Consider the following 23,157-nt stretch of genomic DNA (forward strand, 5'->3'; position numbering starts at 1 on the left):
CTTTATTAAAAAAGAGCCTCATTTTTAATCTCAAGAAGTGCCCAAGTTTTTCCATCATAAATTCTTGGGATTAGCATGTCAGAATGGATCCTTTGCCTTCCTCTCTCTCCCCTACACCCATCTTTCTCCATTACTCTCTGTCCTGTTTGAAAGGACCATATTTCATCCCTAAAGTAGAAGTCTGGGAATTGCACCAGACCCCCAAATATTGTGGATCACAATAGTACTTTTCTTTCTGTGTCCAAAATATCTTTGTTGTATTAAGCAGGTTTCAAACTCATGTCTTCAGGCAGATACATTGTTTGGTCTATACATTGTTTAAAAAAGCAGAAACAAAAAAAGATCTCACCAAAATCTCAATTTTTAACTTTTCTTTAGAAACCTGGGCTTGCTCTCTCACGTGGCAGCAGTCATCCGGGGCTGTGCAGCAGCTTCCTCCCACCTGGGGCTGCTACCGTCTACCTCGGCATGGTCCTCACCACTTCCTGTTGTCCTCCACTTCTTGGGGGTTTCCTCAGATCCTTGTTTGTCCAGCCCTGTGAGCATTTATGACACCTGGTAAACACTACTGCTGTGCTTTCCTAGCTGGTCCTCTTCCCTCTGTAGTTTTTGCCCGAGTACTTGAAGGGTTTTCTCCAATGAAGTCTGTTACTTGCTTTCTCTTAGTGTTTCTGATTAACGTTTCCCCATTGGCTCCTTCTTCTCAGTCCACAAACTTTCTGAAGGTTCTATGCTGAATTTGGAAGGAAAGAATAAAAATTTGTAACCTCTACTGTGTACCAGAGTTAAACACAAACTCGATGTAATTAAGTCTTCACGGCACTGACGTGGCGTTTCTGATTCCTCATTAAGAAGTGAGAGCAATCCAGGGCCTAAAAGGACTGTCCTTAAATCTACAACTTAGAGGGCACCCAGGACCGCCTGATCCCAAGGTCCATGTTCTTTCTCCTCCATTATGTCAACTTCGCTTCAAGCTACTGTTAACCTCTGCACAAATGAACAAGTCTTTTTCGCTGTCTCTCTCGTGATCTGCCTCCCAACACTTTCTCCTTCCCTTGCTGCCAAACTATATTCGCTTGCTCACAACAGAACTCCGTTTGTCCTTCTTCTCATGTCAATACAATAGAATTTGGCCTCCCTGTAATTCGCTAGTTCTTCAACATCACTTCAGCACCTCCCATGCAACAGATAGTTCGCTGGGCACCAGTGAAATAACCCTTGCCTGAGAGAAGCTTCACAGGCTAGTGGATTGGAACAGATAAATAGTTCCAGTAGCGTGTACTCAGGGCCTGGTAATTAAATCCAGTGGTTTCTTATCTTACTTCAGCTCTCTTGCATCATTTTTTTCCCAAAGGACAATCATCTCTTAAGGAAATTTTCTTTTTCTTTCTTCTTCGACATTCCTTACTCCTGGTTTTCTTTGCTTTTTTTTTTTAAGAGTTCCTTTTGCATTTCTCTTCATACTCTTATTTTAAATGTCTTTCCAGCTACTTACTAGATCTTTCCACTTAGATCTTGTCCAGACCTTCAGGACTGTCTTCTCTTTCCTCAAGAAAATGTTGTTTAACTAGTTGCCCATATTAAATATTGAAAATCTTGGAGTTATTTTCGATTCTTTGATAATGACTTCTCTCACAGAAAGACTCAGCAATTCTGCTTCAAAAATAGAATTATAATTTGATCAAGTTGCCAGTCCTGCTGGCATTACTTAACATACTCCAAAAGTTTCTTTCTCCCTTCCTGTCTTAGTGCATCCTCTATGCTTTAACCAGAGTAATTTTTTTTTAATGTTCTCATGGTATTATTACTTTACTCCTTAAAATATTTTAGTGTCTTTGCCTGCTGCCTGACAGGTCAGGTCTCACTTCCAGAGCCTTCCTCCCAAAGCTATTCAAACCACCTACTCCCGATCAACTTTCCTGCTCTTCTTCCCTGCTTAGCTACAATGCTTAGCATGTAGAAGGCACTCACTGGGTAAGTGGGTGGTGCTTAAAAACCTGGCTTCTTCTCTCCCGAGAGCAGTATTAAGTTCCCATTCTGTAAGTATGGCATCTGCTGAGTTTCCTTCTCGGTTGTTTCTGTCATTTAAAAATTATAATAAAGATTAACAATCTATAAGCTATTTTAAAAATTCTGTTTAAAAAATTCATTAACCCAGTATATGAACTGAATTGTGTCCCCCAACATTCATATCTTGAAGTCCTAACCCCTAGTATCTCAGAATGTGTTTGGACATGAGGATCTTTTTTTTTTTTAATTACAGGGTAGTCAGTTACAATGTGTCAATCTTTGGCATACAGCATACTGTTTCAGTCATACATATGCATATATATTCATTTTCATATTCTTTTTCATTATAAGTTACTACAAGATACTGACTATAGTTCCCTGTGCTGTATAGAAGAAATTTGTTTTTTATCTATTTTATGTATAGTTGTTAGTATTTGCAAAGGACGTAGAATCTTTAAAGAGGTGATTAAGTTAAAATGAGATCACTCGAGTATGCTCTAATCCAAGGACTGGTGTCCTTTTAAGAAGATAATATTTGGGCACAGATACACAGGGAAGACCATGTGACAATGCAGAGAGATGATGGCTACCTGCAAGCCAAAGAGAGATACCTCGGAAGAAAAGAATCCTGCTGTCACTTTGGTCTCAGGTTTCTAGCCTCCAGAACTATGAGAAAATAAATTTCCGTTAAGCCACTAGTCTGTGGTACTTTGTTATGACAGCCCTAGCAAACTAACACACTCAGTGACTTAAAACAGGTTTTTAAATCTTGTATCCAGGGACTTTATCCTTAGGAAGAGGATGGACTAACATCTAGTAGATCCTCTCCTCCCATCTCCAGTTTCTTTGAGGTGTTTTACATTTGTCCTAGGAAAACAGCAGCCAGCCTTACCCTTTTCAGACTAACACTTACGATCAACTACTCAAGGAAAGGCTTTATTCTTTCCCTTTTTGGGATTATTATCTATTTATCTTGAAGATACAAACAAAGCAAGAAACCATTAAGAATATAGTTAATCCCCATTTATTGTATTGATTTAAACAGATAATGCATTTAATATTTTCCAGGCTCTCATTTTGATAGCTTGAGTGCAGTAAGTTCTCTTGGCAATGCATAGCATGCCAACTGCAGCATCAAATTTCTGGAGAAGATAGTTGCCGCAGTGAATTTATGTGCTCTGTAGTAGTTCCCTTGAGGTTCTGGCCGTGGGGGAAAGAATCTGAATCGCTAAATTTGGCATATTTAGGTTTTCCTAGTCATATTTCAGGTTTGCTGTGTTGTCAACCTCACAATGCCTATCCCCTCCATCCCCCGCCCCCACACTTTTCTACCCAACTCCTCAGCAGTGGTTGTAGTTGAACTAGGGAAATTAAGTTATGTTTAGTGGGTTAGAGACTTTGTTGGAAAAGAACATCTGCATTTACTTATATCTGCTCAGATCAGATTTTTTTCTTATCATTGCAGATTAAATAATAATTTCATACTGATCAAAGACCTTGAGAAGATTCACCTGTATGACTGCCTGTAATATTATTGTTAACATCTCAGGTGGATGTGAGTCGATTTTGTTTCATAAATCCAGAAAGAGAACCTATAATTCTCTAAGAAGTCATAATTTAATTTCTGTATCTACTCTGACCTCTTCATGCTGCCATCTTGAACTTGTTTCATCTTGTTCTATCCAGTGTAAAGGTAGAGAATAGCTAGTCACCATGTATAATAGCTTTTATTCTTGAGTTATAAGGCATTATTAAATTGCCTTTCTACCTTCTCTTTTCCAAACTGAGCTTTATTGTTTCTTTAGCCTTACAGGATTTATTTAAAATTTTTAATTACACATAACTTGTCATTAAAGCCTCTCCGTCTTTTTCACAACTCGCTTTGATGGCGGATCCAGCGCTGGTTGAGTTTCATGGGTACAGTGAGAAGACAGTCAGTTCCAGCACTCTACTATAAATGTAGACTTAGGCATTTTAGTTTCAAGCCTAATTTTCATTTTTGATTTGGCTAATTAAAATGCATAGCAATTAAACAAAAGATTATATAATTTTTTCCTCTATGACAAAAGATAATTGAAGCAAATAACTTGCAGACAATCTTTTAATTTCATATGCACTGATAACTCAGATTCAGAAGATCAAAAATATCTCCCACTAACCAGAACCCTACCAAGAATTTTCTATAACTGTCTTGCAATCTCAGCATTGCCTCTAACTGAATGATAGTAGACAACTCTTTCAACTTCTTTATCATTTTATTTATCTGTGAAACTGAAGAAGGTGGAGGTCAAGATTAGATGATCTCTAAGTTGCCCTCCAGCTCAGAAATTGTACTGTATACTTTACTAAGGGTAATAATGATTGATAAATTGTGAGTTTTAGTATTTAGAGCTAATAAGATTTATTCACTGGCAATACACTGAATGCTGCCTACTATGTATGTGCCAGGTGCTGGCAACACAGTGATAAATTAGACATCTTTCAACAAGTTTACGTTTTATTAGGGGGAAAAGAAACATAAAACTAAGTGCAGTTGAATATTCCTGGGACTGTGTTACTGAGAAACGGGAGAGTTTGGTGACTTTTGCTTGGTGGCTGGAGCATCAGGAAAAGGCCATTGAGTCAAGGGACCAATTATGAAGGCCTGAGGAAGAGCAGTTTCAGTGAAGTGGTGGGGCCTGAGCGTTAGTGTAGTGGCTAAAGGTTGAGGATGAGAAATAGAAACAGTGGGCACAGATGATTCTTTTTCAAGAAGCTGGACTATAAAGAGAAAATAACTGAAAGGAGAGGGCAGGGATTGTAAGAGGTTGTTTGCTTTAAATTATGGGAAATTTCAGGGGGAAAGAATGTATTTAGAAAGGGAGAGTTTTTTCCAAAGGAGTTGAAAAAACAGAATTAAGAACAAATTTAAAAAATAAAGTTCATCAAGAGGTACAAACTGTTATATATAAAATAAGTAAGCTTCAAGGATGTTGAACAACATGGGGAATATAACCAGCATTTTATAATAACTGTGAGTATAACCTTCACAAACTGAGGCTCACTGTGTTGTACACCTGTAACTTACAATACTGTACACCAACTGTATCTCAGTTTTTATAAGTATTTTTAAAAGTATAAAAATTAAAATAAAATAGAGCATCTAAAGTTTCACATTGAAAAGTGGCTACAAAGGCAATGTAGCATTCTTATTTTTGGCTCCAAGGAATTGTGTAATAGAATAAAAGAAATTATGTCACAGAATGAAAATGGGGGAAAAAATACTTGTCATTTTATGTTATTGTGTATCTGCCCTTAGGGCTTGGATCTGTGTGTTAAAGATACTGGTTACAACGGAAAAAAAAGGTTGGAGATTGAAAGAGGGACAGACGGATATGTGATAAAACAAACAGCAAAATCATCGTGACGTCTAGGAGGTAGATGAATGGTCAAATACAATTCTTTCAACTTTTTTGCATGTATGAAAATTTTATAATAAAATATTGGGAGGGGAAACAAAAGAATGGAGATGGAAAGTTTAGCTTTGAACAGAATAGGGGGCACTTATTCCTTGTGGCAGCAGATGGTGGCAGCTCAAGGTTGAAGGTCTCAATTTGGTTTTGTGGCGCAGGAGCTGCTCTCCCCTGCTGGGGCCGAGGGCCAAAGAAGAGGAGTGTTTAGGAGGATGAAGGATGGAGTAACCTCTCGGGAAGTAGGAGAGGGGACTGAGCAGACCCAGGCAAAAGGAAGACACCATCATGCTTGGTGCAGGTGGAGGAGATTTTCTCAGTTGTCACCAGGAGACAGCAAGTTAGCAGGGCATTGAGGGGGTAGTTAAGAGAGCAAAGGCTGAGGGGATGAATGATTTCCTCTGCTGTCGACCAGCAGTCTGTTCTAGAACAAGTCCCAGCCTCTCTGGTTCTCTGTTGGGGGGATTCTGTTTTCTACCTTATTATATTTTTATTTAAATGAAATGAGATAAAAATAATATTCCAAAAACTGTGTCATTGTGAACATTTAACTTTTATGGTAATATTACTGTCTTCCTCAGGTAAAAGAAGAACGTCCAGAAAAAATACCCGATCTAAAATTATTAGTGGAGAAGAAGTTTTTGGCTTTACAGAATAAGAATTCTGATGCAGACTTTCAAAATAATGAAAAATTTGTCCAATTTAAACAACAGCTGAAAGAACTAAAGAAGCAATGTAAGTCAGCATGCTTTGCTTTGGTTTGGCTTTTTGAAATTAGGGAACTGACTTGATGAATAGTCCCAGAAAACTGATTTTACAGAGTTCGCTTATCTGCTCGGCTTGATCCTCTTTCTAAAACTGCTTTCTTATTGGTGTTGCAGTGCTGTATCTTGTCTAACTTTTGGTTCAAATCAGCCTGTCCATTTCTGAAAGCCAACAGTTTCCACAAAGTGCTAAGAAAATTCTCCAGCAGGTAGAGAAAATTTCATTGTTCTTGTCCCACTGCTGGGGAGGGGAATTGGCAAAATAAAACTGAGAACGATTTTATTAAAATAACAATGGTGTTTTTCAAATTTGAAGCTGCTGTGCCAGGCTGTAAAATAACCATACCTTGATTCTAGCTTTGCTGCTTTGGAGTGGTAGGAGCAGTGTTTTCTCAGAATATTCTATTTTTCTCTTCTCAAACATGAACCAAAATCCTCTTGCTCCTGCCTATCTTTGTGATAGTGTAAATTCCATGTGATTTTTAGGTTTGTCGCCTTCCTAGTGAACTTTATTATACTCATGTTTTTAATGAACATAGTTTTGATTTAAAAATAAGAGTGGAAAAAATTATCAGTTGTACCAAAACAAGTTTGTAGGTAGTATTTGGCAGAAATGTATATTTTCCATACAGAGAAGTATATTTGTTTTCTTTTCCCCCCTCTTTTCCCATATAATCCACATAACAATTTGATGTAATTTTATTGTTTTTACATTAGCATCAGTTGTTTTTTCTCTCAAGTCTGAGGCTCTTTTATTCCTTAAAGAGTTGAAGCAGTTACTTTTTTTTTTTTAACTTTAGTTTCAGATCACCTTCGTCTGCATACACAAGGAACAGGAATGCGTGGTGTAAGATATAAATTTACTTTATATTCTCATTTGTGCATAATATAGGGATTCATATTTTGAAATAGGCTTTTTTTTTAAATATAAGCGTTTTCTTTAAATTGATGCTGAGATCTCAAAAAATGACTGAGGAAGCTGCTTTACTTTTGTCTATTTTACAAATAACTTAAGTTTCACAATTTGGAATGTTTTGCAATCATGATGAGACTTTTGCTTTTACTGTAGATTTAAACAGTAAGCATTTTTTCCCCACATTTTTAAGTCTATTTTTTTGTTCTTCACTGAACAAAACAGCTACCAAAATCTCTCTAATATAATTTGCACTGTTCCCCTAAATGGGTGATAATCCCCCAAACAGATTATGATTTGCTAGTGCCTTTCTGGTCTTACAGTGCTAGTGAATTGCAGTTTTGGTGTTGGTCGAAAGAGCCAAATGTGTTCTATTTTTGTACTTGAAGCCAATAATCCCAAATTATGGCAAATTTAGCATCTGTTCGTAATTCTTGATTTTTTTTAGATGTTTTGTAATACAGATTGAAGGACAAATACCCCAAAATATAAATTTCTTCCTACTTTGTTATTGTTTACAAGGTTATTATTCCACTAAGAAAACTGTAAAGTTTTTTAGAATGATATACTTATGGGGAAACACTTTCTAATTAAGAATATATAATTCAACAAAATGATAATTGTGGGAATCATAGTTATTGTTTCTTTAACTCTCTCTAAAATAGGGGGTGGGGAAAGGTGTCCCCAGGCCAGCAGTACACATTATTTGGCTGGATAGTTAAACCTTATGACAAAGTAAATTTCTATTGAAGAAATGCTTCCTTGTATAACATTTCCTTACATATGGTGCCACTTGAATTAAGACATCTTTCCCTTTTATTTCTCCTAAAATATTCTTTTAAAATGTTTTAAAATCTCAAATGACAGAACAAGCAAAATATTAATGCTCTCTTAAGATGCTCTATAAGATGTGTATACATTACTTGAGAAGTATAATACTTAGTGCGTTATTATTAGCATTATCAGTGAAATTTGCATCATGCCTACTGTATTGTATTTCTTTAGATTTAATGCTAGTGAGGATACTGATTAGCACCAGACTCCTACAGTTTTTGTGGAGCCAAGTCAAAGGGACGATTATTTATAAAGAAGTCAATGGAGGGTTAGGGTTAGGATTAGGATAAAAAAAAAAAAAAGAAGTCAATGGCTCTGTTTATTTGGGGATATGTTCTGAAGGCAAGGAATTATAATAGTAATTTTTTTTAAAGATTAGAAAATACAAGCCAGAGAGAGATACTTGCTTCGAGTTATCTATTTCACAAAGTAAAGGCTAAAGCATTTTTGTGGTCTGCACGTATCAGAAGAATTCTTTTATGAAAATCACCCCATATTTTCACCAGCTTTATTATACAAGAACATAAATTACATGGGATTATATTTTACCAAACCAGGATCTAATCAAGCAAATGCCAGGAAGCTCTTAGGTGGGGGGAGGTCAGGGGAGACTGAAATCAGGTGGACTGCCTGGTGGGTCGACCTGAGGAAGTACCCTACGCTGCCCAGGCGTGCTCTGCCGGCAGAAGTCAGCCAACCCCGTTGTAGCTCAGTGGCTGGTTCTCAAACTGTCTGGTCTCAGGATCCCCTTACATTCTTAAAATTTACTGAGGGCCCTCAGAAAGCTTTTGTTCCCATGAGTTATAGCTGTTGGTGTCTCTCTTATGAGAAATCAAAACTGAGGAATTTAAAAAATACTAACCCCTTTAAAAAATCAGTCATAAGCCCATACGTGTTAATATAAAGGGCATTATGAAATGTAACTGTGTTTTCCAAATAAAGAAAAGTTAGCGAGAAGAGCAGCAGTGTTTTACATTTTTGCAAGTCTCTTCAGTTGCAGGCTTAATAGAAGGCAGCTGGATCCTGACGTTTGTTCCTGCCTGCAGTCCGCTGCGGTACGTTGTTCTGGTTGAAACATACCAAGAACATCTGGCCTCACACATAGGTACTTGGACTTGCTGAGAGGATCTTGCAGACCACCTGAAGTTCTCACTTGAAAACCACAGATCTAGGTCAAGGGTCAGTAAATTATGGCCCATGGGCCAAATCCAACCTACCTCCTGTTTTTCTGTGGCCTGCAAGCTAAGAATGTCTTTTTTTTACATTTTTCAATTGTTGGGGGGAGGAAGTTAGAAGAAGAATATATGACATGTGAAAATTATATATAAAAGTCAGATTTCAGTGTTCATAAATAAATTTTTGTTAGAATATAGAGACCCTCGTTCATTTACCTGTTGTCTGTGGGTGCTTTGCACCCTAATGGCAGAGTTGAGTGGTTACATCAAAGACCATTTGGCCCACAAAACGTATATTTACTATTTGGATCTTACAGGAAAAGTTTACCGAGTCCTGATCTAAACTATAATCAGAAACAAGGGAAAGGTTTGTTGTTGTTGTTTACTTTGGATTTTTTTCATAAATATCATCCATGTGTCTCGGGTATGTTGAGAACACCTTGTGTGCCTACTGTATGCGAGTCATTGCAGCTGATGCTCTGAGATCAAAATAAGGCAGAGTCCCAGTACTTGGAGAAGACAATGTATACAAACGTGAAATAATGCGAGAACCATGAAAACTAATATCCAATCAAAAGCAAAGACAAAATGTCAACAAATATTATACAATGTGGGCCCTAAAGGAAAGAGTCACAATAGGAATGCAGATTTTGTCTGTGTCAGTTGACAGGGACTGCCTGGAGCTGTGTGTTCAAAAAGATTTTGAGGCTGAGTTCAGGCCCAGCAGGAAAGACTGTGCTGAAGGAGTACAGTGGGAAAGAAGAGGGGCAGCACAGGTACCTGGTACTGACCATCCCTAGAACGCAGAGGTACCAGATACAGTATACTCATTTAAGGATATGATTACTCTAGAGGTAACATACTTCAGTTGTACACAGTAAGTTATCTTTGGTTGTTATTTATGTCTTATGGATATTACCAGGCATTAGATCCAGCTTTTCTGGACAAATTACTTTATCCCTGGGTACATGGGATCCTGTGTATTAGGGATATTATGTCTGCCCCAAACTCCCAGGATTATTACCAAGGTTAAGTGAAATAGTAGATCTTTGCAAACTCGGAGCTTATTTAGGTTTATTACTGAGAAGGAACTAGTACAGCATAGTGAAAAGAATATGGTTTTAGCAGCCAGGAGACCTGGGTTTGAGTCAGTTAATAAGCAGCCTGGTCTCCCTACTGATGCCACCCAATTTTCTCAGTTCTGTTTCTTGGAGTCGTACAAATCAAGATTGAGTAAACATAATTTTTATACTTGGTGGTGGTAATGATAAATGTTAGGGAACAATTTCACAGAAAATAATTCTGTTTCCCTAAATAGTAATCATGTTCTTACTAACCCAAGTTGTGAAATAAACAATATGACTTGGTTTAGGGTGGACAGAACCAGACTTTGTTGGATGAAATTATTTTAATGTATCTGAACAATATGTTCATGTAATGTTTTCTCTTCCTTGCCTCCTTTACTTAAACTGTCTACACTATTACAACTCAGGGTTTCCTCCAATTTCCACATCAGGAGAACGTAATTAGAATGTGTAGACACCTCTGTATAAAGACTTTCTCTAGTCATCAAGTGATCTTTTTGATGTCCTTTTAAATATACCTGTTATATGATTAGCAGGCATCAGAAGTTTTTGTGTAGGTGAGCAAGGCAAAAATTGAGGGCATTTGACAATAATTCATACTTGGATACCTTTACAATTTAAGGGTTTTGCTTTGTGGTCAAAAATAGAATTTACTGTGCATCTGAGATCTTTAGTATTAAAATAATCTAATATGAAATTAATTTTGATGGTACCTTTAGATGTTAAGGGAAGAGAACCTGTCTTTTTTTAATGCAAATTTGCTCATCTGAAGATGGTCACCACAAATGTATCAGTATATTTAGATCATATATGAGATGTGCAGAATATAAGATATGGAGATATTTGAATCCATGAGTGAAACCCAGAAATCAATTTCAGTGGCAATGATATTTGTATCCAGATATGTATACATACACACACACACAGGAATTTACACTATAATATTGTAATTATATGGATTCACAAATTAACTGGGTACCTTCACTTGAAGCATGCTCATTATATATCTCAAAACTGATAAAATAGGGAGTAGTCATTCATTTCACGAAAGAATTCACTCCAGGATCCCATTAAACAGGGAGCTCCTTAGGAACATCGGAGTACCTTGACTTTCCTATTCCTTGTGGGTTGCTTACCCCTTCCTTAAGCATGTATTCAAAGCCACACTAGTTCCACGAGGGTAGGAGCTTCTATGTTTGGCCTACAGTTTTCCTTGAGGTCGAGGCGCATGGTATCTATAGCACAGGTCCTTGCTGGTCACAAGAATCCTCAGGAGAACTGTCATATGTTGAGAGCTTATGCCTTACCTAAAGGAGACCTCCCGCCACCAGTGCCAGTCTGCTGTTCATGTGGGTGAGAGTGGACCCAGTGTTGCCAGATCCTTGGGTTCTTTTGGAACACAGAAGCTTAGCTGATTATTTTTCAGTTTCTAAGTTTTAAAAACACTATGCAAACAAAACTGTCAGTTTGTGACCTTCAATTTTACCTTCTCATAATACCATTTTCCGGTGCCTTGTTATGTACTTAGCAAGGGACATCAGCATTAATTTGGCCAATTAACAGCAGATGATGATTTCTTCAAAGAGAGGGGTGGGTTTACTTCCAGATACTTCAGAGTAAGGCCAGAATGTGCATTTGATGTCATTTGGGAATGTACAGTAGAAACCCAGTGGGTTCTGTTGGAAAGCAGGTGGGGAGTTTATGGTGAGGACCCAGGTATGGGAGTCCCTTGCCCAGGTGCAGGTAAACAGTGGAATTATAGAGAAGATTAGCACCTTTGAAGATGGGGAAGGTGTGTGTGAGTTTTCAAGCCTGGGAGAAAAGAGATGAGGAAGAAACAAAGGTGGTGCCAAGAGGGCAAATGGTTGTGCCTAGAAATGTGTTGACTGCATTTAAACTACACACAGTGTTGACCAATCTGACTTAATCCTGATACCATTCAGCCTGTAAATCTGTTTGTCAGAAGGTATAACTGTCTATCCAAACAACGTGTATTGCTGGTCTGTGATTAACCAAAGCCCAAGACCCTTCCAGGCAGGAGTAATTTCTTATTCATCCCTCTGTTCCTTTTGTTCCTCACCGAGTCAGAGCTCAGCTAATATTTATGGAACAGAATTATTCAGCTGGAAAAAGAGGGTCAGAACCTAGTTAAGTCAGTCTGATGATAAAACTCCTTTTCCCTCCAATACTGTTTCATCAGTAAGGAAGAGAATACGAAGAGAAGGAAAGTTACATTTATAGGGTTGAGATCTAAAATCAGCAGCAAAGTTTAACAACTTATATTGTCTTTGAAAATCCTTTAAATTACTCAAAAAAGATAACATACCGGACTTTGTACTTACAACCCTTTATAGTTATACGTTGGTGTAAATGTATAGTTTTATCTGTAGTAATGCAGTTTTTAATACCATAGTAGCATCGTGCTCAGGAATTGAGTTGGCTCACTTTAAATGTGGCTACTGAGAACAGTTAAGCAAATTTATAAAAATGTAAGTTTGCTGGCTCTTCTGTAGACAGTTTTATGATCTCTGTGGCCCTCAGTTGAGCGTCATTTTTTCCCTTGATTTTGACAAACCCATCACCATTCATTTGCTGGATGACCGTTAATTGTTGGGAAATGCTAAAAGTCATAAGTTTCACAACAGAGATTGACTTTTTCAGGCTGGATTGCATCCCTGGCCTGAGGACTCTTGCTCATTGAGTGAAATTTATGCCCTATGCATTTTTTTTTTAATCTTTGTGTATTTGCCTGTCTCCCCCTTCCTCTTCTCTGAGTCAGTCTGTCTGACTTTTTTTGTCTCTTTCTTCCCTTCTGCTTTCTTTGTTTCCTACCCCATGCAGTTTCTCTTTCCCATAGGTCTTTACTTACATCATTGGTAGCTAAATGCTACTATTCCCATCTTAATGATGAAGCAGCCTCAGAGAGGCTGAGTGATATGCCCAAGGTTACAAAGCTAGTAACAGTGGAACCAGAAGACTGGAGATGCCAAGGGTAGAAAGAAAGCATTAGGAAGAGATGTAACTATCCTCTCTTCTGTTTCATAAAGCTGTTATTTTCTAGGGATTTTTACATTTTAAAGCAGATTTGGGGTACCACATAAATAACTGAATTAGTGAAGAAAGAAAGGGAAAATGATTAATTCAAATTAGATTGATTCTGTCATGTTGGAATTTTAGTCAGGGTATTAAACTGTCTTCTGTAACTTACTTTGGTCAAGGTCACAAAGTTAAGTTACAGAGTGAGACTTCAAACTGAGACCAGATCCCATGGTTTTGGTGATACATTCAGTAAATAGTGCCTAAGAGTGCCATTTCTGGTGTAAAATAGTTGCCATACTATGGCAGAGAGGAGTAGGATATTTATTGCACCACAACTTTAGAACAAATTCCATGAGTGTATTTCAAGCATAACAACAATAATCCCATGCACACACATCATCCCTTTTCATCTTCGCAAGATCCACGTGTGGGAAAGGAATGCATGAAAAATGCAAGTTCTGTTTTTAGCAGACTGAATCCTGCAGGTGACATATTTACCCAGTGTCTCACAGTCAGGAGGTCACAAGGATAACAAATACATTTCCGAGGAAAGGGGAAGCTGTAGAATGAGAGATGGCTATAATTAAAGTTATTAGGAAAGAAAGGTTCAGTTATCAAGGGAGAAATGAGTCAGCAGCAAGTTTAAACGAACTGTGAACTATGGGTGTTTCTCTCCTGGTGGCTTATTTTGAGACAGTATGATGCCATCTGTGCCCAGAAAGCAGCCTGAACCTAGAATAGGAACAGGTCTCCTGGGGATGATGCTCATCATGCTTAGGAAAAGAGTTATCTTGTCAAGTTACTAATTCCTGAGGTTGGAAGGATTTACGTTTTATAATTGTTAGATCTATGTAATGGGTACCCCTTTGTAACTGACACTTCCCCCTCATTCCAGCCCCTGACAACCACTGTTTTGTTTTTTTTTTTTTCCTCCATATCGTTTTAACTTTTCCAGAATTTTGCATACCTGGACTCATACAGTGTGTAGCCTTTTAAATGGCTTCTCTCACTGAGCAGAATGCCTTTGCGTTTCCTCCACAGTGTTGCTAGGGTTGCAGTTTGTTGCAGTGTGCTGCTAAGTAGCATTCCATTACATAGATATATCAGAGTTCATCTGTTCATCTATCCAGTTACCAGTCCAAGAGCATTTCCGTTGTTTCTAGCTTGGGGCCATTATGGATAAAGCTGTTATAAAGCATTCCTGTACAGGCTTTTGTATGTTTGTAAGTTTTCATTTCTCTTGGGTAAATATCCAGGCATGGGATTGCTGGCTTGTATGGTGAGTATCTGTTTAACTTATAAGAAACTGACAGACTTTTTTCCAATATGGTGTACCATCCTGTATTCCCATCACAGTATGTGAGAGATGTAGTTGCTGTGCACCTCACCGCCTCACCAGCACTTGGGTTATTTTGGTTTTGTTTTTAATTTTAGCCATTCTGATAAGTAGGCGGTGTTATCTCAGTGTAGATTTAATTTGTGTTTTTCTAATGACCAATGATGTTGAGCATGAAGTTCCTTTTTTATGTTTAAATTTTTCATATAATGTTCATGTTTTTCTATTTGTGTACCTTCTACATTTATTCTTTAATTCATTCAAGAATCATTATAGATGGTTTATGACAGTGGTTCTCAAAGTTTGTTCCCATACCAGCAGCATCGGCATCACCTGGAAACTTACTAAAAACACAGATTTTCAGGTGCCACTCAGCATCTACTGAATCTGAAACCCTAGGTTGGGGCGGAATCTTAACAAGCCCTCCAGGTGATTCTCCTCTAAGCCAGAGTCTTGAGGACCATTGTTTTGCAGTAGTGGCACTTATCCATCACTGCAGATCAGTATCAACCATGAACCTTAAAAATAAAATTAGAGCTCAATCCCCACCCCTAGAGATTAATATTTAGTTGGTGTCTAATGGGGCCATAGGCATTTTTTTCCTTAAGTTCTCCAGGTAATGCTGAGGTACAGTCAAGGCTGAACATAACTGATCTACCAAAGGTTGTTTGGCTAGGCATCCAGAGGACACACATCTGACTTCTAATTCCAGATCTCATGGAGTTTATTATCTAAAGGGAAGATCCAGAAATAAAGGGAAGATCCAGAAATACACAGCATAGTTGTAGGTACATACCAGTTTCTCAGTAATTACCTAATGAATTAAATTGTACTTGGGGTCCTGGGTTGACTATAAACCAACTTTATTCTTCTATGTCTGAGAGCCCCATTTTTATATTCCATATTGTACTTCACATGCATTCATCCCACAAGTGTTTGTTGAGTATGCTGGGAATGTAGCCGTGAACAAAATGGGCAAGTCCCGGTGCTCTTGGAGCTTTCACTCCGGCCTTTGGCACCTAGTTAGCATCTACTCACTTTACAGCATTTAGAGGGAATACGGTACACATCTTAATAGCTCTAAAATAAAGTTGTCTACTCAGTGCATAATTCACAGCCTTAATAATGATCGTACTTGTGTATTTGTTATACTCAAGTATTGTCCTTCAGAGTTATTTGCCTTCTATTTGTTAATAATTATATTAGTCATGAATCTTTTTCTTGATAACTTTTTAAACTCATGTATTTAATCAGCTACACTGATAACAGTGTTAAGGACAGAGACAGTCCAACCCGTGGAAAGATCCTGGAATTTGAAATCAGAAAATAAACAATCAGATTCTGGCTCAGCCAAGGAACAGTTAGTATTTTTGATCAGATCAATAGAATTTTGCTACATTTCTGTGAAGTATAGGTAACATAAGAATAATAATACTTCCTAGCCCACAGAGTTGTATAAGGAGTTAATCAGTTATTTTTAAATGGAAAGTGAAAGTGTTTTATAAACTAATATACACCCCCAAATATTAAGTTTCCTAATTCTTTTAGCTTTCTTAAAGGCATTAACCTTAATAATTTTAAAGGTTATACATTTTATACATTATTAGCAGTTGGCACAAATCCTCAAGTGCAAGGAGACAAGCTCAGAGTGTTTTAGTCATTTTGTAAGAGTGTGAAGAGATTGTAACGATGGATAAAATAGACTATCAAGTAGTGAAGGAACGTTCTGTCATTGACAAGGGTGTGAACAAAACATGGCGATAAGGTAACAAATCATTTTTCAGTAGAGTATTGGTTTTGGCAGCCTTTTCTTGATGGGGCACAGAGGGTGAAGTGTCAGGAACAGCCCTGGTCACATAATGAACCGTGCTGTGATGGTGAAGTGTACTTATTATGAGCAGATGTGGTGGAGCTGCAGCTGTCATCACTGTGTCCTGTATGGGCCTCTCCTGTGTTAGGGATTCTCTTATACATTAGATTTAACTGCAGAGAATCCGCTTTGTGTTTGGGCCTGGCTATTTAGGTTTTGGTTTTATTTTGTTTTGTTTTGTTTTAGCTTTAAAAAAAAAAAATCACCTGGTGACTTATTTCAAATTGTATTTTTTAGTGAACTAGAGCCTCTGAAATGCAGAGCACTGTGCTAGGCACTAGGACCAGAGGCAAGAAATTAATGTCTGAGAGTGAGAGAAAAAGGAAACGGGTCCCTTGAGATCACAGGGTCCTCAAACTTGACTTGCAAAATGTGGAGAGGAAATAAGAATGGGGCGGGGGTTGATGGAAGGTATTGAGTTGAGTTTTACGAAATAAATGTAGCCAGTGTATTTTTTTAAGTAAAATAAAAGTTTTCCAAAATTTTTGGGGTCAGATAAATTCATTGGTTTTCTTTATATGGGATACTTAGTTTTCATGATACAGTTTGCATTTGGTTGGAATGTCTGCTGAGCCAGATCAGGTGCTTGTCTGCCATGATTGGTTATGCCTGCAGTACCTAGGACAGCACCTGGCATGGAACTGGTGCTTCCTATGTATTTGGGGAGTTACTGAAGGACTACAAAGGGAGATTAAACTTTATGGAACCCTTTTTTCTCCCCATGGGACAAGTATTTCATGGCAGATCCTTTGATGCACATTAGTCCTGGGAATGAGAGGCTGGGGTAAGGCATCGTGTCCCTTTTCCTCAAGGTCACTTTGGCAGACCTGGGCAACAGCCGTGCTGTAAGTAAAATGTGGCTGCCAATTGGCTGGAGGTGTTCCCAGACTTTCTGGCAATCTTCCTTGCCCAGTTTGACCATTGGCTGCTTACTGATAGAAAGGACTCCCTTCCTCTTTCCTTAGGGGGACACTGCTTTGATTTCATTTCAGCTGCATAAAGCAGGAAACTTACAGGTTAGACTCAAGAATTTTTAATTCCTCTCCCCAACCATCAGCCTTAGTAACCTCCATCTCTCCCATTATGCGATAGCATTGATTTTTCTACCCACACACGAAGCATTAAGTTGACAGTACATCTTATGTTTGGTAGTATTATATTATAGAGTCAGGAAAATACCGTAGTTGCTTATTTAGGTCTATCTTCCTTCTGCTTCAGAGCACAGTGGTTTTTCTTTTTTTTTTTTTTTTCTTTTTAACATTTTTTATTGATTTATAATCATTTTACAATGCTGTGTCAAATTCCAGAGTAGAGCACAATTTTTCAGACAGTGGTTTTTCTTTACCTTTCCCAAACCAAAAGTAAAAAATTACTCCTACAAAGAGATGAGTAAGAATTTTCAGCCAGGGAACAAGATGTGCTCTCTAGTCCCATTCCTAAAAACCTCTACCAATCCCTTCTCCATTTCTTTCTGCTTCCACTGCTACTACGGCTCTATTTCCAATTTTACCCTAAGCCTTCTAGGGGCTCCCTGCTCCAGACTTGCCTCCTGTCAGTTTCTGCTAGAGTGACTGATCCTTCTAAAATATACATCTGGTCATGTTGTCCGCCATGTGGTCTTCCAGAGGTCCTTCCACTCTTCTGGAATAAAGGCACTTCTGGCAACCAGGCTCCCTCCCCCTTTTCTTCCTTCCTTCCTTCCTTCCTTCCTTCCTTCCTTCCTTCCTTCCTTCCTTCCTTCCTTCTTTCCTTCCTTCCTTCCTTCCCTCCCTCCCTCCTTCCTTCCTTTCTCTCTCTCTCACCATTCTCCTCTCTAGCTTTTTGATCCAGGCACTTGCAGTTCCCAGAAAGTATTGTGTTCTCTTTTACACATACTCATCTCTTCATGGAATATCCTGCTTACCCCCTCTCTCTCCTTACTTGGTTACAGCACAGTCTGTCCTTTTGCCTTAATGCAGATATCAGTGACTTCATGGAGTCTTCCCGAAGGTCGACTCAGTACACCTCTGTAATGTGGGACCTGCAAAGAAGTTTTAATCTGGAGAGGGATACCTAATAGCAAAGATTAGGAAGATTAGTGTATGATTGGGAAGAAGAGTAGTAAATTTGAAGTAAAGGTTATAGTGGCTTTGAAATATGCTGATTATTTTGTTTAAATAGTGTGCAACATGGAAACCAACACTGCAGTATCCTGCTGATAAACTGCTATTTGAACACGTATGCGTACTGTCCTTTAAAATATTCTGTATCCACTGCTTTAGGTGATGGTACATGCCAGCTCAGACATACTGACAGAAATATATTAACTTTCTCATCTTGACTGACTCATTTGACTTGAATAGCAAGTTCCCCCATGACCCTGCCCCTAAAAATAGAAAGTATATTATGGTGTTTTCAGAATTCCAAGCTTTGAGAAGCAGTAAGCTGTTCTGTTTTTGCTCTGATGGCTGTTGGCCTGCAGTTGAATTCTGGTAATTGCACAAGCTGCAGGCTGGAGGTTGAAGTTGGAGGAGAGGAGGGGGCCCTGCTGGAGCAGAGGGTTGGGGGAAGTGTGTTAAAAGTATAGGTTATAAATACTGACATTGTAGTTAATAAAATATACCAACTGTATCTGAGAATTAAGCTTAAGCTTTGGATAATATGATAATTTAAGATAGCAATTATCAACTGAATATTAAAGGTACAGGATATATAATGAGACTTTAAAATGCTTTTCTGGTAATTATACTTTGGGGAATCAGTTCTGATAAAATAATCCCAAAAGCAAATGCTTTGTGTACAAAGATGTTTCTCAGTGATGCTCATTTGGAAAATTTGGAAACAATCAAGAGATTTGGGGAAATTATCTAAAAAATGAAATGTTTAGAAAATGCTTTATTACATAATACGAAGTTTAAAAGCAGTATAAATATAGTATATATATTCTGATCACCATTACCAGGTAAGAAAATTCTGTATGCCATGAACAGAAGTAGAAAGCAGCACAGGACATGATTACCAAGTAATCTAATTAGATCTTAAGTACGTGGGACATAAGATTACAAGGGTAAGTTGGGGCTGATTTATGGAGTTACTTGTTGCCTTAAATAAGACAGTTTAATTAGTAAATCATGGGGGAACATTAAGTTTTTCATTAGGTGAGCCATCTGATTAGATTCAAGCTTTAAGAAGATAAATCTGGTTGTGGTATATAGGCTACATTGGAGTGGGAAGAGGTCTTCTTACAGTGTCTCAGTACTGATGATATCCTGAATTACGATGGGGGAATTGGAAAACAGGATGAATGCAGGAGCTGTTGTGAAAGTAAAATCTGTAGGACTTGTCAACTCGTTCAAAACAATAATAGACATGGGCGAATAAGGAGTTGAATATGGTGCTGAGGTTTCTAGTTTGAGTAACTGGGAAAAAGATGATACCATTAAAAGTAGCAAGATTACTCATGGAAGAGCTGGTCTTCAGGTGGGGAGGAAGACTTAAATGTCAAGTATATTGAATATAAGGCATAGATCTTCAACAGATGGGAGTGAGCAAAGCAGTGGTGTAAGACCATGGCTAAAGAGAGAGGGAAGAAAGGCTCTTCACGTGGTCTCATGTGATAGCTGGAGCTGTGGGGGTAGGTGACCCATGCAAAGGGAAGAGTCTAAGATAGAGTCAAGGAGAGGAAGAAGAGGAGGAGCCCGCAAGGAATGCGCAGATGGCCGGAAGGAGGACTGATGGGCTTATGGGCCAAAAACATTAAAGGCAGAGTTTTTCTTCTTAGTATCATTTTCTTACTCTGGTTGAATTTCCTTTTACTAAGGATGCACAGACTTCTCAGTCCTACACTGAAAATTATTCATATTTTTCATTTCAAAATTCCTTAACTAAACACCATAATCTAGTAAGATGTTGGGGTGGGGTGTGGAATTAGCCATTGCTTTTAATTTTCCATGTTTCTCCTTTTTGCTAGTAGTATTGATCAAGGGTTTGCTTCACTGCGTCTTTTGCCCCTCCCAGATATGGGTGTTTAAAACAATAAAGGTTTGAAGTCACACCTGACTTCCCCTATCCAATTTGGAAGCAAGGAGCACATTGTGTAGTTTTAAAAAAAAATTTTCATGATGCATAAGGGGATGGAGATGAGGTGTACTCATTTATTAGTTAATAGATTTTTTTTAATGAGTCAAAAAGTTAGCAATTACTTTTTATTTAGAAGCTGTGCTTTAATCATAATTAGACTATTTTATTCAATTAGAGTTTTAAGATTATTTACGAATAAACATTACACATCTAGAAATTATTTGAATTGGCTATCAAGTTCAAAACTGCTGTGGAAGAGCAACTGGTATTGTGATACCATGTAAGCGTTCAGTTTTAAATTTAAATGGTGTTGAGTTTCCAGCTCTCTCAGTCAGCTTTTGTTGTGGAACGAGCTACCCCAGAACTTAGTGACTTAACTGCCATTTATTTAGTTTGTGAGTCTGTGGATTGGCCATTCAGACTGGGCTTAGCTGAGTGGTTATGCCGCTGGTCCGGCTGGGCTCACTCACACAGCTGTGGTCAGCGGCCTGGGTGGCTTGGGGCTTCTTGGTCTAGGGCACCTGAATTAGAACAGCTCGTCCCTGCTCCACGTGGTCTCATCCTCCTGCAGACTAGTTCAGGTTTGTCCACACAGTGGCAGAGGGAGGTAAGCGCCTCAAGAGGAGAAGCAGGTATCTTGAGGCCTCAGCTTGAAAATTGCACAGTATAACTGTTTGGTCAAAGCAATCACCAGGCCGCCGAGATTCCAGGGCTGGGAGAGTGCATTCTGCTTCTTGATGGGAGAACATAGAAAGTCCCGTGGCCAGGTTTTCAGTCTAGCACCCCAGCTCGTGTTGGTTCACTTTGAACACTTGAATATCAGTGTTTAACTAGTGAAATAGCACTGGCTGTGTTTGTGTGTGTGTGTGTGTGAGCGACCAACCTCTCTTCTCAATATGCAACCCTCAAAACAAGGGGTAATTGAAGTATCCTCACTTTTTTGAGTCATCCCTTTGAGCGGGGACATGTTTATTCAGGTATCAAAGCAACGGAAAAGATAATTTAGCATGAGTAAATCTGAATTATAACCGGTTTACTTATATGGTATATGTTGAGCATACATTCAGCAAATGTGTATTTGAAAATGTCTACTTAGTGCCTGGCACTAGGCTAGATATTTAGGAATAAAGAAAAAGAAATGTGGCATATTCTTTTTTTTTTCCCCCAAGTTCTGAAACCTCTAAGCATTGTCCCATACATCAGCATTTGCAAAGCATATTCTTTTCTTTCAAGAAGTTTGTATTACAGGACAGGCAAAATTTACATCCATTTAATCGAACAAGCATTTATTATTGATGTGTCAAGGACAAGACTTTCGTCAAAGATAGTACACAGATGGCTATGACTTAGTCCTTTTTGTGGAGCAGAGAAACAGATACTTAAATTCAAAGCAAAGTAATTCAAAGCAAAATAATTATAAGTACCATGAGAGAAATATAAACTGAGTGCTGTTGAATTAGAAAAAGAATAGGAGGGGAGTGAGGGGTTAGCTCAGTGGTGGGGTGCATGCTTAGCATGCGTGAGGTCCTGGGGCCAATCCCCAGGACAACAAAAAATAATAATAATAAATAAAAAATTAAAAAGAAAAAGAATAGGAGGAGGCAACTGATTAACTGCCAGGATCTGTGGTTCATATAATTAACACCTGAGAAGGGAGTGATCTTTGAAACCAGAGGGTGATGGCTTCCATAGAGAAAATGAGTTTTGAACAAGACTTTAAAGAAGAGGCAGAATTTGAATAAATGGAGAGGTGAGAATCCTGTTCAATTTAGGATCGAGTAATGTTTCCCAAGAAGGTAATTATTTAATTAAAGACAGCCTTTTAAAGTGGCAAATATTAAAGAGCATAAGATAATACTGTAGAAAGACTCTATGAAAAACATCATGCTGGAAGATGGCTGTCAGTTTTTTTTTCTCCTCCAGTGGTGCCAAGGCTTAATTTTCTTTCATCAGATGTTTGTGTTCTTCAGTTGGAAAATTGAATAGAGAATATTTACTTTACTTTACTTTATAAGGGCTGTGCACACTCCATTTCCACTGAGTAGTGCACACTTTAGTTATATATTCATTTGAGAAATAGAAACAAATACTGTGTGTCCCTGCTGACAAGGAAATCCAAAATTATCAAAAGTAAGGAAACCCCCACTGAGTAACGTCAGCGGTGCTTTCTACGAGCATATCTGGATCTATTTAAGAGCTAAGTTGGTAGAAATTAATTGGGGAATTTCCTTCCCTAAATTTGACAAGTAAATTTACTTTTCAAGCTTCCTCTTCTAGTTTGTTCTCTTTAAGCAAGTTAAACTATTTTGAGGAGAAGGATTGATTAAAACCCATTTTGTTGGGATTATGACTAAACGCCTCTAAGCCAGAATCCTGCCATTAAAAAAAAATGCTTTTAATGGTAATTAAATAGTACAATATCTAAACATATACCAGTTGCCAAAGTGGTCAACATAGCCATGTAATTAACAATAGAATCTAAGAATCATAATTTTTATTTTAGTAAGTCAAAGCCAGTGTTTCACTGTTTAAGTGGCATTTAAAATACATAAATGGCGTGATCTAGTCTGTCATTGCCTTGCCCTGTGAAAGTGGTGATGCTGGGTTAATACGTGAATGTTAC

General features: G+C 38.1%; 1 protein-coding gene across 5 annotated transcripts in view; it reads left to right on the top strand.

Annotated features, from left to right (window-relative positions):
- The window catches only part of NSMCE2 (NSE2 (MMS21) homolog, SMC5-SMC6 complex SUMO ligase), a 208,544-nt gene that overhangs the window by 68,476 nt on the left and 116,911 nt on the right, over nucleotides 1-23,157 (top strand). For 3 of the 5 annotated variants that reach the window (XM_010972635.3, XM_045508480.2, XM_010972636.3), the window contains exon 4: nucleotides 6,041-6,194. In XM_010972635.3, coding sequence (XP_010970937.1) covers nucleotides 6,041-6,194 — 154 coding nt within the window. Of the gene's footprint in view, nucleotides 1-6,040; nucleotides 6,195-7,023; nucleotides 7,071-23,157 lie in introns of all 5 variants that reach the window. The other 2 variants (XM_074353056.1, XM_074353055.1) reach the window with 1 other exon arrangement.

The sequence above is a fragment of the Camelus bactrianus genome, chromosome 25 (assembly GCF_048773025.1).
Source record: "Camelus bactrianus isolate YW-2024 breed Bactrian camel chromosome 25, ASM4877302v1, whole genome shotgun sequence".
NCBI lineage: Eukaryota > Metazoa > Chordata > Mammalia > Artiodactyla > Camelidae > Camelus > Camelus bactrianus.